Here is a 13,609-nt window from a genome sequence, read left to right as displayed (position 1 = left end):
ATATTGTCTTATTTGGTATCTTCTTTACAGATTTCCTCTTCCATTTCCATCCTACAACTAGTGGCTTTGTAATGAAATTCCACTAATGTAATTTTCAGTCTTTAGTCACTCACCATACCGACTCAATCTGAACTTTGTTGGTGTACAGCATTCCGTTCTTCACCATATTGCCTTTTTCTCCTCCTTTCTTAACTATTCTGTCTGTCCTAAACTATTATAATGAGGTATGTTAATTTTCACTCCTGTTCTTGACTATTTCATGAAGTGATACAAATATAGGGGAGGCGATGGCCCAGTGATATTATTGCGAGACTATAATTCCAGAAACTCAGCTAATGTTCCGGGGGCCAAAAGAGAAAATGCTGGAAAAACTCAGCAGGTCTGGCAGCACCTGTAAGGAGAGAAAAGAGCTGACCCTTTGTCAAAGCTTCTGGACCCAAAACGTCAATTCTTTTCTCTCCTTACAGATGCTGCCAGACCTGCTGAGATTCTCCAGCATTTTTGCTTTTGGTTTCAGATTCCAGCATCCGCAGTAATTTGCTTCTATCTAATGTTCTGGAGACTTGGGTTCGAATCCCACCACAGCAGATGGTAGATATTGAATTCAGTATAATAAAAATATCTGGAATTAAGAATCTACTGATGACCATGAAACAATTGTCGATTGTCAGAAAAAACCCATCAGGTTCACTAATGTCCTTTAGGGAAGGAAATCTGCCATCCATATTGGTCTGGCCTACATGTGACTGCAGAGCCACAGCAATGTGGTTGACTCTCAACTGCCCTCAGGGGCATGGGCAGCAAATATCGGCTAGCCAGAGACACCCATGTCCCAAGAATGAGTAAAAAAGGTTGGTACGTGACCTCAGACATTTGTGCATGTGTATGGCAGATACAGTATAATGTGAATAAATATGAGGTTATCCACTTTGATAGCAATAATAGGAAGACAGATTATGACTTGAATGGGTGTAAATTGAGAGGGGTGGATACTCAGTGAGACCTTGGTGTCCTCATGCATCAGTCGCTGAAAGTAAGTGCAAAGGCACAGCAGGCAGGAAAGAAGGCAAATGGTATGTTGGCCTTCATAGCGAGAGGATTTGAGTATAGGGATAGGGATGTTTTGCTGCAATTGTATAGGGCGTTAGTGAGGCCACACCTGGAGTATCGTGTGTAATTTTGGTGTTCTTATCTGAGGAAGGATGTCCTTGCTACAGAGGGAGTACAGCGAAGGTTTACCAGGCTGATTCCTGGGATGGCAGGTCTGCCATATGAGGAGAGACTAAGTTGGTTAGGATTATATTCACTGGAGTTTAGAAGAATGAGAGGGGATCTCAGAAACTTATAAAATTCTAACAGGGTTTAGACAGGGTAGATTCAGAAAGAATGTTCCCAATGGTGGGGGAGTCCAGAACTAGGGGGTCATAGTTTGAGGATAAGGGGGTAAACCTTTTAGAACTGAGATGAGGAGAAATTTCTTCACCCAGAATATGTGGAATTCACTACCACAGAATGTATTTGAAGCCAAAACGTCTGATTTCAAGAAGAAATTAGATATAGCTCTTGAGGCTCAAGTGACTAAGGGATATGAGGGGAAGGCAGGGGATCAGCCATGGTCAAAATGAATGGTAGAGCAGGCTCGAAGGGCTGAATGGCCTACTCCTATTTCTAGTTTCTAGATAGGAGGAGCTTCTATGAGTATATAAAAAGAGCAGCTAAAATATATGTTGATCCCTTAGAGGATAAGACTGGTGAACTGATAACAGGAAATGGCAGACTTTGAACAAATATTTCGCTCCTGTCTTCATTATAGGAAACACAAAAAGCATTAAATATTATTAGAACATTTGAGGGTAAAAGGAAGGATGGAACTTAAAACAATCACAGATGGCATGCTCGAGAGGGAGTAACGCGAGGGAATAAAAGAGGAGTCCAAGAGAGAGCAGCATGAGGGGATAAAAGAGAGAATCCAACTGGTTAGAGTTGTAAAGCAAAAAGGATCATGGTACTTGGCTACTGCATGGTACTTGGAATACTGCAAATGCAATATCCATCTTCAATGATAGAGGGAAAATGGAAACTATGAACATTATAAAGGAAATAGTAGCAAGATGTTTACAAAATCATACTGACTGCATGAAAGAGAACTCACGTTCGACAATGAGTGTTCCTTAGAATGTAATGAACAGAGTGGATATAAGGGAACCAGTAGACGTATATTTGGAATTCCAAAAGGCATTTAATTAGGTGTCATAGGAAAGGTTACTTCATGGTCTTGGATTCTGTAACTAACTTTAGCTAACTAACAGAAAACAGTGACAGGGTAACTGAGTCATTTCAGGCTGGCAAATGATGGGGTCATTGCTGAGGCTCAACTATTTCCAATCTATATTAATGAAGGGAAGGGAACGAGTGTATTGTACCCAAATTTGCTGGCACTACAAAGATAGATGGGAAAGTAAATTGTGAGGACACAAAGAATCTGCAATGGGATATGGATGGGTTAAGTGGATAAAGATTTGGCAGATAATGTGAGAAAAGGTGAGTTTTGCTTGGAAGAATAGAGAAATGAAATATTTCAAATGGAGAAAGACGGGGGATCTGGGTAAACTCCTACATGATGCAAAAAAGTTAGCTACAGCAAGAAAGGCGAATTAAATGTTGGCCTTTATTGCAAGGGGGATGATACAACTGTACAAGGTGTACACCTTTGGTCTCCTTGCTTAACTAAGGATATATTTGCACTGGAGACAGTTCCAGGAAGGTTCACTAGGTTGATGGGGATGATGGAGTTGTCTTACAAGGAATGGTTGAACAGGTTGCCATTATACCCAAAGGAGCTCAGAAGAATTGAGGTGATCTTATTGAAACATTTAAGATTCTGAAGGGATTTGATGGGAAGTTTTTACTCAATGGATGGCGGGGGAAGGTGGGAATCTAGATCTAAGGGGCATAGCTTCAGAAAAAAGGGTTGCCCAATTAGGATGGAAATAAGGAGGAATTTCTTCTCTCAAAGGGTTGTAAATCTTTGGAATTCTTTATCCGAGAGCCTTGGATGTTGAGTCATTGAAGATATTCAAGGCTGAGATAGACAGATTCTTGGATTATGGGAAACAGGCAGGAAAGTGAAGTTGAGGCCAAGATCAGATGGGCCATGATCATATTGAATGGCAAAGCAGGCTGCAGGGACCAGAAGGCCTATTCCCATTCCCATTTTTTATGTCCTATTCTTATCCAGCTAATAGCTTTTAATCATGTGATGTTGGACATATAACTCAACTGATCCAAATGTATACCTAAGGTTACCTTCTAAAGTGTGGACTAACCAGAAAGTTAATAGACTCAATGACGTCCATGAAAAGTTCATTCTTCCGATACTTGATTCCTTCAGATCTCCAGGATACGGCATTGGTGACAGCAGCTGGGGGTCTAGGTGCTCCCTGCTTTAACTTGTAGCCTTCCTGTGTAATGTATCTGTCAAATCATATTAAAGGATGAAAAGACAAGCTTTTACAAATTTTCAAACATAAACGAACAACAACTACAAAAATACTAGCTTTTATAATGCCTTTAATTTAAAAATGCCTCAAAACACTTTATAGAAGACAGGGGGAGGAGGTTAAAGGAATAAATAAGTGAAAAGGTGCTGAGTCATAGCTGCAGAGATTAAGAAGGTTAGGGTGAAAATTTAATGTTTGAGTTTTGACAAGGTTTTTACGTGATTGAGGGAGAGACAAAGCAATTTGGGAAATTTCAGGGATTAGGATTGAGGCTGCAGAAGGCTCTGTGATGCTGCAGTGAGAGTGGGGGTGTTAGAGAATACGCAAAAAGCCACAGTGCAGGACTGAGGAGTATAGGTGGGGAATACAAGGCAAGAGGAGAATGCAAAAAAAAAAGTGGGCTAATATGATGGAGTGGGTTTCCTCCGGGTGCTGTGGTTTCCTCCCACAGTCTGAAAGATGTGCTGGTTAGGTTGATTGGCCATGATAAATTGCCCTTAGTGTCAGGAAGACTAGCAGGATAAATACGTGGGGTTACGGGCATAGAGCCAGGGCGGGATTGTTGTAGATGCAAGCTCGATGGGCCAAATGGCCTCCATCTGCACTGTAGGGATTCTATGATGGCAATGTAATCAATCAAATTTGTTTATTTATCTCTAAATTTACAGCCTAGCTTTCTGCATCTTGTTTCACTTCCATATCCCAATCTAAACAATTACTTTAGTTCTGTCTTTATGGAGGAAGACACAAATAACTTCTCAGAAATGCAAAGGAATCAAGGGTCTGGTGAGAAGGAGGAATTGAAGGAAATTATTACTAGAAAAATAGTGTTGGAGAAATTAATGGGACTGAAAGCTGATAGATTTCCAGGACCTGATAGTCTACATCCCAAGGCACTAAAGGAGGAGGCCAGGAAAATAGTGGATGTGTTGGTTGTCATATTCCAACATTCTGTAGATTCTGGAACAGTCTCAAATTGAAGGGTCGCAAATGTAACTCCACTATTTATAAAAAGAGGGAGGGAGACAACAGGGAATTACAGACCAGTCAGTCTAACATCAGTACTCGGGAAATCGCTACAGTCTATAAAGCATATGATAACAGGATAGTCAATTTAACCTTGATGTTGAGGAAGCTTCCATGACTCTGTTCTATAACAATAATTTGAGACAAAATTAAGAGTCACAGGGGCAAATGTGTGTAAATTAAAGAAAGCCAGCATGGATTTATTAAGGGTATATCATGCTCAACTAACTTGTTTGAGTTTATTGATGAGGTAAAGGAGAGAACTGTTGAAGGCAATGCAGTTGATGTGATATACATGGACTTCAAAAAGGCATTTGATGACCTGCCACGTAACAGGCTTGTGAGCAATGTTAGAGCTTATAGAATAAAAGGGACAGTAGCAACATGGATACAAAATTGGCTTAGTGACTGGAAACAGAGTGGCAGTGAATGAATGTTTTTTGAACTGGAGGAAGGTTTTAAGTTTAAAAGTTAAAGTTTTATTAGTGTCACAAGTAGGCTTACATTAATATTGCAATGAAGGTACTGTGAAAATCCCCTAGTCACCACAGTATAGAGGAGTTCCCCAGGGATGGGTGGTAGGGCCCCTGTTCTGCCCATGACCTAAACTTTGGTGCGTACAGGACATAATTTCAAAATATGCGAACGATACAAACTTTGAAAGTATTGTGAACTATGAAGAGGGTAGTGTAGAACAGTAGAACTTCAAAACTTCAAAAAAGTGTAGAACCAGAATATTTCTTTCCTGCTTTCTATTTATACAACGCAATGGTTATGCTGAATATACCTACTCCTGCAGGATGGCTGTTTCAGTGATCTGGGGATAGCCAAAGTCCATAATTTCATCAAGGAGCTCGTACATTAGAATAAAATTGTCTCGTATACTCTCCTGTTCAAGATCTCCAAAGTACTCAATGAAGATCTAAATTATAAAAGAAAAATATAAAAATTCTGACATTTTACTATATAATCAAATATCTTCAAAAGTACTTTTCTTCAGATTTTAATGACACAGTGGGCAGATTTGAAAACACTAGACTGATCTCAGATGGTTGGTCGGACACAATTCATTTAATAAAGTTCTTGATGGAGAATTAACTTGTAATGAGCGAAAGGACAGTGTGCCACTTCTTTTGCAAAATGTCTGATTACAAAGCCATGATGTGGAGATGCCGGCGTTGGACTGGGGTAAACACAGTAAGAAGTTTAACAACACCAGGTTAAAGTCCAACAGGTTTATTTGTGTGGCTTTTGCTACCAAATAAACCTGTTGGACTTTAACCTGGTGTTGTTAAACTTCTTACTGTGATTACAAAGCAACAGAGTTCAGTTAACTCCTAGTATACTGTTTGTAAATTCTCTCACGGGATGTCTGGCTAGGCTATCACACTGTATCATAAAGTTAAGAAAGGTAATTCAATCCATCAATGATCATCCAAAAGCTTGCACGCACTTTTCTATATACAATTGCCCCCAGAGTGAGTTCTTAATCTGAGTTATAGGGGGCACCGAGCAATCTCCAGGTAGAAAAATGAAAGTGTCACTCTGGGCAACTCGCACATCCCTCCTGAAACCATTGAGAGAGTAGATCACCAGCTTTAACCTCTTACATTGCAATGCAGAGAAATATGAGAAAAAGGGAAGCTTATAAAATAATCAACCAACACATAATTGCAGCTAATTTGAAGAGTCCCATTCTTCACTGGACAGATGCTTCACAGGAAGGATTTCAGAGTTTTGACCAGTTGAGATGAATCCTTTGATAACCAAATAATTTGGTAATATTATACAAAACAAGGTAAAAGGATCATTCACACACTGACCTTCAGGGATAGAGGTGGAGAGGAGCAGATATGGGGAGGATCATGGACCAGGGAGCAGATAGATACAGCCCGAGGGGTAGACCTACATCACCTAGCTTCAGGGAGAGAGATGGAGAGGAGCAGACCTCTGGGAGGAACACAGGGTCTACACCATGTACCTACAGGGAAAGATGTGGAGAGGAATGTGAAGGAGGAATGCAGACTGGAGCGAGAGGGGGAGAGAAGCAGACTGCGGGGAAACACAGACTGCAGAGAGAGAGAGAGAGGAAGAGACTGGGAGGACACAGACTAGGGGGAGGGAGAGGGGAGGAGACTGGGAGGAACGCAGACTGGAGAAAGAGAGAAAGAGAGAGAGAGGGGAGGAGACTGGGAGGAACACAGACTGGGGGGAGAGAGAGAGAGAGAGAGAGAGGGGGGGAAGGAGACTGGGAGGTACACAGACTAGAGAGAGACAAAGAGGAACAGGCTGGGAAGAACGCAGAGAGGAGCAGACTGGGAGGAATAGCCTAGGGAGAGAGAGAGAGAAGTAGAAGTGAACAGAGACAACCAAGCTGGGAGGAGTCTACAAAGGGATGATGATTGCCCATGCAGGTAGCCTAAGATTTGACAGATGGAGTATAATGTGAGAAAATGTGAATATGTCTATTTTAGCAAGAAGTTTGGAAAGCAGTATACTATTTAAATGGAGGAATATTTCAGAACACAGTGGTACAGAGGAATCTGGGTGGTTTGGTCAATGAATCAAAGTTAATATGGAGATACAGGAAGTGATTAGGACTGAGTGGTAGTTATGAGTCAGTCATGATGCTGTGGGTCTGGCATCACACGTAGTAAGAAGTCTCACAACACCAGGTTAAAGTCCAACAGGTTTATTTGGTAGCAAATACCATAAGCTTTCGGAGCTTGCTGCTCCTTCGTCAGATGGAGTGGTCTCTGTGTGAGAGGTATTTGCTACCAAATAAACCTGTTGGACTTTAACCTGGTGTTGTGAGACTTCTTACTGTGCTTACCCCAGTCCAACGCCGGCATCTCCACATCATCACACGTAGGCCAGACCAGTTAAGGGTGGCAGATTTTCTTCTCTAAAAGGACATTAAGAAACCCATCCGGTTCACCAAGTGACAATTGACAGTGGTTCCATGATAATCTTTAGAGTTTTAATTCCAGATTTTTAGTGAATTCACATTTCATTATCCACCGTGGTGGGATTTGAACCTGGATCCCCAGAGCAGTACCCTAGGTCTCTGGATTACTAGTTCAGTGACAATACCATTACCCCCACTGCCTCCCCTCATTCCTGCCTCATGAACAAATTCCCAGTAAAGCTACACTATAATATTAAAAATATTTATATATTATGGTAATATATTTCACACCTTTCCTGTGAGATTTAAATGATGAGACAACTCTGGAAACAATGTCAGCTATTTAGAAGAAAATTACAGTCAGGACTTTTTTAAATTGCATTCTGCGACAGAAATACAAATATTTTAATTGGAATCTGATGAAATTTGGGTACCAAGTCACATCCCCTTGCAGACCCCCTCTAGAAGCTTAGGACCATGGTTCAGGAACCTGTGCTTATGCCTGCACAATCACAATGGCTGTCAAACAATCCTTTTTAAACACAGGAGTGGAGTAAACCAAATCAAAGTTACTGTTGCCTGAAAATATTTTCTAATCTTTTAATTCATGAGAGCAAGCTGATCCAAGACTCTTATAGTCAGGTAAAGAAATGGAATTCATTTATTTTATACAGCATCTTCCACGTCTGATGGATGTCCATAGGGACTTGACAGCCAATGGGCTATTGTTGATCTTCGGTTATTTAGACAAGCACAAGCAGTTCCTCTACACACAAGTGTTTAAGAGCAATTAGATTATTACATTGTTTGCACTATTTAGTTGGTTTTCACAATTTTTTATGAATTAAAAATTTAAATCCAACTTTTTATCAAAATTGCATGGAAATTTAACAGAACAATCTCCAAAATACAGGGTAATTAGTAATTTGTAAAGAAAAATTAAGTTGTTTAATACAGCACAGTTCATCACTATCTCAAGTCCAAAGTTCTCATCAATGTGTATACAAAGAAGGACCAAAGCGAGGCAGAGTAGTCACAGATATGAATCGTTTGCTTGTGTGATTATCTCAGAAAAGCATAGACTAAATGTGTTGGCTCATTTTTTATAGAATGTGTGTGGTTTGCTTGAGGTTGTTTTGGTAACACATATATCCCACGAACAACAGTCAACTACATGCCACAGAATTGTAAAACACAGTTTGCAATACAATCACCAATAAAATGAGTGGTGTGTAAAACTTACATGTGCCAGCCAGCAAGAGTATTTAGGATAACAGAAATTACTCAGTGGCTTACTCATGGCAAACCATATTCTGCATTAAGCATTCAATAACATTAGCTTGATTTCAAAATGTTATATTTGAAAAAAATAAGAAATAGGGGACATGGGTGACTTGGTCAAGACTTGGACCTGGAATGTAGAGCAAAAAGCACACCAAATGGTAAATTCATACAGCACATTAATCAGGGAAGAGATATAGGCATACTGCAAATATAGAAAATTTTAAAAAAATCAATAAAGAACTGGTTAAACTAATAGAGAACACAAATAAATTGTAACAATCTCTTTCCTACAATTGGGTAGGCAGGCAAGCTTGCAGTGCTCAAGATGGGATATGACTATTGTCTTGTACCTATGGAGGTGTTGGTCATATCCCATTGCTGGTACAATGTATAATCCTGCTCATTTAATCACAGAAATCTGTTAAGGTCTGCAGGGGCAATACAATTTATTCCACATTACATACAATCAATTTCTGAAAAGTCAAAGAAGTTGAGATATGTTTTCTTTAAAAAAAAGTTGCGACCTATCTTTGGAGAATCACATTGTAGAATTCTTATAAACAGCAAATGAGGGGCTGATTATTCTTTACTTTTATGAATTTTACAGGAAGCAATTTAAAGGTTGGGAGATGCATATTAGAAAAACTGAAATATCATAAACAAACTTTTTAAGCCATATTAACAAAAGTGGGATTGGAAAAAAATACCATCACAAGTATAAAATTATTTTTTTCAGAATCAGAGTTTCTTCAGTAGTGGCTATGACCATACCATTAAAAATACAGTTATACCTCATTAACAAGGTGCAGCTATTTCTAATAGAGTCATAGAGGTTTACAGCATGTGAAACCAGCTCTTCGGCCCAACTTGTCCATGCCGCCTTTTTTTTTAAACCCCTAAACTAATCCCAATTGCCCACATTTGGCCCATATCCCTCTATACCCATCTTACCCATGTAACTGTCTAATTGCTTTCTAAAGGACAAAACTGTACCTGCCTCTACTATCATCTCTGGCAGCTATTTCAAGACACTCACCACCCTGTGTGTGAAAAAAATTACCCCTCTGAACACTTTTGTATCTCTCCCCTCTCACCTTAAACCTATGCCCTTTAGTTTTAGACTCCCCTACCTTTGGGAAAAGATATTGACTAATAGAGTTTGGTGGCTTTAACCATGGCATTACAGAATTAAAGGGCAAATTCCTATTCAGTGATTTTGAATAGATTTCCATCTGCCGGGAGTTCAGTAGCATCCCCTACGTAGGAGCAAGGATTTCCTGACAGCAACTTCTGGAATTTCTGAGTTCATCAGTTTCACTGTTACAATGGCAATAAATACCAACAGTTTTCAGCCATTAGAACTGAAAATTCCCAGACCATTGGTTCTATTCTCACTTTTTTAGCACAATGAGCAATAGATTTTCTATAGCACTTGGGGCGAATGGGATCAAAGGTTATGGGGAGAAAGCAGGATTAGGCTATTGAGTTGGATGATCAGCCATGATCATAATGAATGTCAAATGGCCTCCTCCTGCTCCTATCTTCTACGTTTCTGTGTATGGTGCAAGTTCTAGAAAAGATACTCTGAAAGTATACAATATAAATTAATTCTGTTTTTTGGAAAGGGAATTAATTGAGAAATATGGTGAAAAATAACTGGATGGGGCTGAGATCATTCAAAATAGATATTTTTGACTTAATGGCCTGTGAGTTCTTACATAATATTAACCTTGAACTGGAAAAGAGAACTTTGTGGTTCATAAGAAAACTGTGTGTATGATTCTATTTATAGAATATTGCTCATCACATTCCTGTTCAAACAGAAGCAAGCATTGAATTCATTAGCAATTTTTAAAAATAATGTTTGTTAATTTGATATATTAGACACAAATCTATTAAGTTGCCTTGTGATGTTATAAAGAGGTACTGTGATATCATAGACAATGAGTAGACAATGAATACCGTTGACATTTCATTGGAAAAAAAATCATTTACAGTAAAATCACTCTAATGTTCTTTCCCTGGATCATACATGGTTTTGCTTCAAAATGATCATCTTGAAATTGTCTTAAGTAATTACACTGATCTAAACAAAACAGATGAACCGATAGTGTAAATAGAAATGGATAAGTATAATCTGATAGCCATTCCAGAGACGTGGCTGCAGGATGACATAGATTGAGACCCGAATATTGAAAGGTACATGACATTTAGGAAGGAAAGGAAGCTGGGAGAAAGATGGAGGGGTAGCTCTGTTAATTAATGATGTAATTTCCACATTTCCACTCCATCTGACGAAGGAGCAGCGCTCCGAAAGCTTATGGTATTTGCTACCAAATAAACCTGTTGGACTTTAACCTGGTGTTGTGAGACTTCTTACTGTGTTCACCCCAGTCCAACGCCGGCATCTCCACATCTTAATTAATGATGGCAGCACAATAGAGAAATATGACCCAAGTTTATGAAACAAGAATATAGAATCGGTTTGGGTGGAGATGAGAAATGATAAAGGCAAGAAGTTACAGTATCTACATGGTAGAATGGAATATAAAAGGAAGAAATGTGTGCTTATCAGATTCTTCCAGTCCCGTCAACGGTGAACCCCCACTGCAGGTGTTCCTGCAGCAATGGATGTATAGAACGGGAAAAGCTGTTGACAGCAGCAGAATCAGGCGATCCCAATGCGGGCTGCCTCCATGAAACATGCCACAGGGAGCAGAGAAAATCCCACCCATGGAGTGGAGAAATCTGCTGGACAAAAGTAGTCTAGATGAGGAATTCATGGTATGTTTTCAGGATACAGGGGAGGCAATGGCCTATCAGCTAATGTTCTGGGGTCCCTGGTTCGAATCTGCTATGGCAGATGGTGAAATTTGAATTCAATAAAAAAAAAATCTGGAATTAAGAATCTAGTGATGACCATGAAACCATTGTCGATTGTACAATGAGTGAAGCACTCCGAGGTAGCAGCGATCATAATTTGATTGAATTTTACATTCGAGGAGAGACTAGTATTTTAAGCTTAGATATGGGTAATTATGAGAACATGAAACCATAGCGAGCTAAAGTGAACTGGAAAATTAGGTTAAGCAATAGGTCAATAGAAATGCAGGGCCCAATTTTCTCATTTTCATTCTAAGTGTTGAATCTGGGAGTGTTTCAGATCCAACTTTAAGATCCATTCTCAGGTGCCCCCATACGCACTCTGCCTGAAAAGAAAAAGCAGCAATTCTGAATCACGCTGCAGAAGCCTGTGGGTGGGGCTTATCGCACTCGAAACACTGCTGCTCTGATCGGAGCCTTCAACTGTGCAGGCGCAGTAAACAAAATAGAAAAACGCTCCCCTACCACATCCCAGGCAGGATAATGCCTCACCCCGGCCCCCACAGACATTGCCCCACCCCCACAACATTACTGTCCCCCTTATTCCCCCCATCCCCCGTTACCCAGAACGATCGCGGCCCCCTGCCCCTCCCCCCCACTGATCGCACGCAGAGTGGCAGCGGACCTCACCCACCAGAGAGCCATCTGACCTGCCTCCCTCCCCTCCACTAGACAGCCATCTGACTCACCTCCCTCCCCCCCACCAGAGAGCATCTGACCTGCCTTCCTCCCCTCCACTAGACAGCCATCTGACCCACCTCCCTCCCCCCCACCAGAGAGCATCTGACCTGCCTTCCTCCCCTCCACTAGACAGCCATCTGACCCACCTCCCTCTCCCCACCAGAGGTACATCTGACCCGCCTCCTTCCCACCCACCAGAGAGCCATCTAACCTGCCTCTCTCCTCCCCCTGCCCACCAGGGAGCGATCTGACCCACTTCCCTCCTCCCCCAGCGAGCGATCTGACCCCCCTCCCCAGCCCCAGTCCCAGTCCCCCCAGCTCCCAGCTCCCCCCTCCATCAACCTGAGTCAGAGAGCCGTTGGAAGCTCTGAACCTGCCTCTGCAGAAGCTGGAGTGCCCAAATTGGACTTTTGCGGACCATGTCTGTTTCGCGCTGAATCTGGATGGGCGAATGCAGTGGTAAAGGAGAAATGCCAGTAGGTTTGGGCATCCAGCCCATTAAGTCAATTTAAATGGCCGATCGCGACCATTTTAAGTGCTTGGCAAAGGGGGAACAGGCGCGGAGGCGGTTGTGGATCGCGCTACTCGCCTCACGCCCAACTTTACTAAGTTTTCGCGCCTGAAAATGGGCGCAACTTGATGGCAAAATCGGGCCCGCAGACATTTAAGGGGATATTTCCGAATACACCGAAAAGATACATTCCAACGAGAAAGAAAAGTTTCAAGGGGAGGACTCATCACCTGTGGTTAACTAAAAAAGTTAGAGATAACATAAAACTTAAAGAAAAAGCATATAATTGCACAATGACGAATGGCAGGTCAGAAGATTGGACAGAATATAAAAAACAGCAAAGAATGACTAAAAGACTAAGATGTGAAAATTTAGAGTTCAAGAGAAAGCTAGCTAGAAAGACAAAGACAGATAGTATGAGTTTCCCTATGTTTGTCTTATAGAAAGAGAATCTGGGAATCTGGGAAATGAATAATTGAAAGTAAGGAGATGGCAGATGAAATGAACTGATATTTTGATTTGGTTTTTACTATAGTGGATACAAGAACATCCCAGGAAAAATTGTAAATTAAGAAATGGAAGGGAGGGAGGAACTCAGAAAAATTACAATCTCTAGGGAAGAGGTAGTGAGAAAATTATTGGAGCTGTGCAGACTAACAAGTTCCAGAAACCTGATGGACTTCATCTGAGGATCTTGAAAGTAGTGTCTAGTGAGAAACTTGATGTGTTGGCTTTAATTTTCCAAAATTCCTTTGTTTCAGGGAAGGTTCCATTCGATTGCAAAGTAGCCATTGTAATTTCTTTGCTCAAAAAGGG

General features: G+C 40.8%; 1 protein-coding gene across 2 annotated transcripts in view; it reads right to left on the bottom strand.

Annotated features, from left to right (window-relative positions):
• Positions 1–13,609, bottom strand: part of LOC144497395 (AP-1 complex subunit mu-1-like) — a 33,454-nt gene that overhangs the window by 16,348 nt on the left and 3,497 nt on the right. For both annotated transcript variants that reach the window (XM_078218598.1, XM_078218599.1), the window contains exons 4-5: positions 5,318–5,448; positions 3,327–3,474 (exon numbers count right to left, since the gene is read on the bottom strand). In XM_078218598.1, coding sequence (XP_078074724.1) covers positions 3,327–3,474; positions 5,318–5,448 — 279 coding nt within the window. The remainder of the gene's footprint in view (positions 1–3,326; positions 3,475–5,317; positions 5,449–13,609) is intronic.

This window comes from Mustelus asterias, chromosome 8, assembly GCF_964213995.1.
Source record: "Mustelus asterias chromosome 8, sMusAst1.hap1.1, whole genome shotgun sequence".
NCBI lineage: Eukaryota > Metazoa > Chordata > Chondrichthyes > Carcharhiniformes > Triakidae > Mustelus > Mustelus asterias.
Note: the sequence above shows the minus strand (reverse complement) of the source record. Positions and strands in the feature narration are given on the sequence as shown.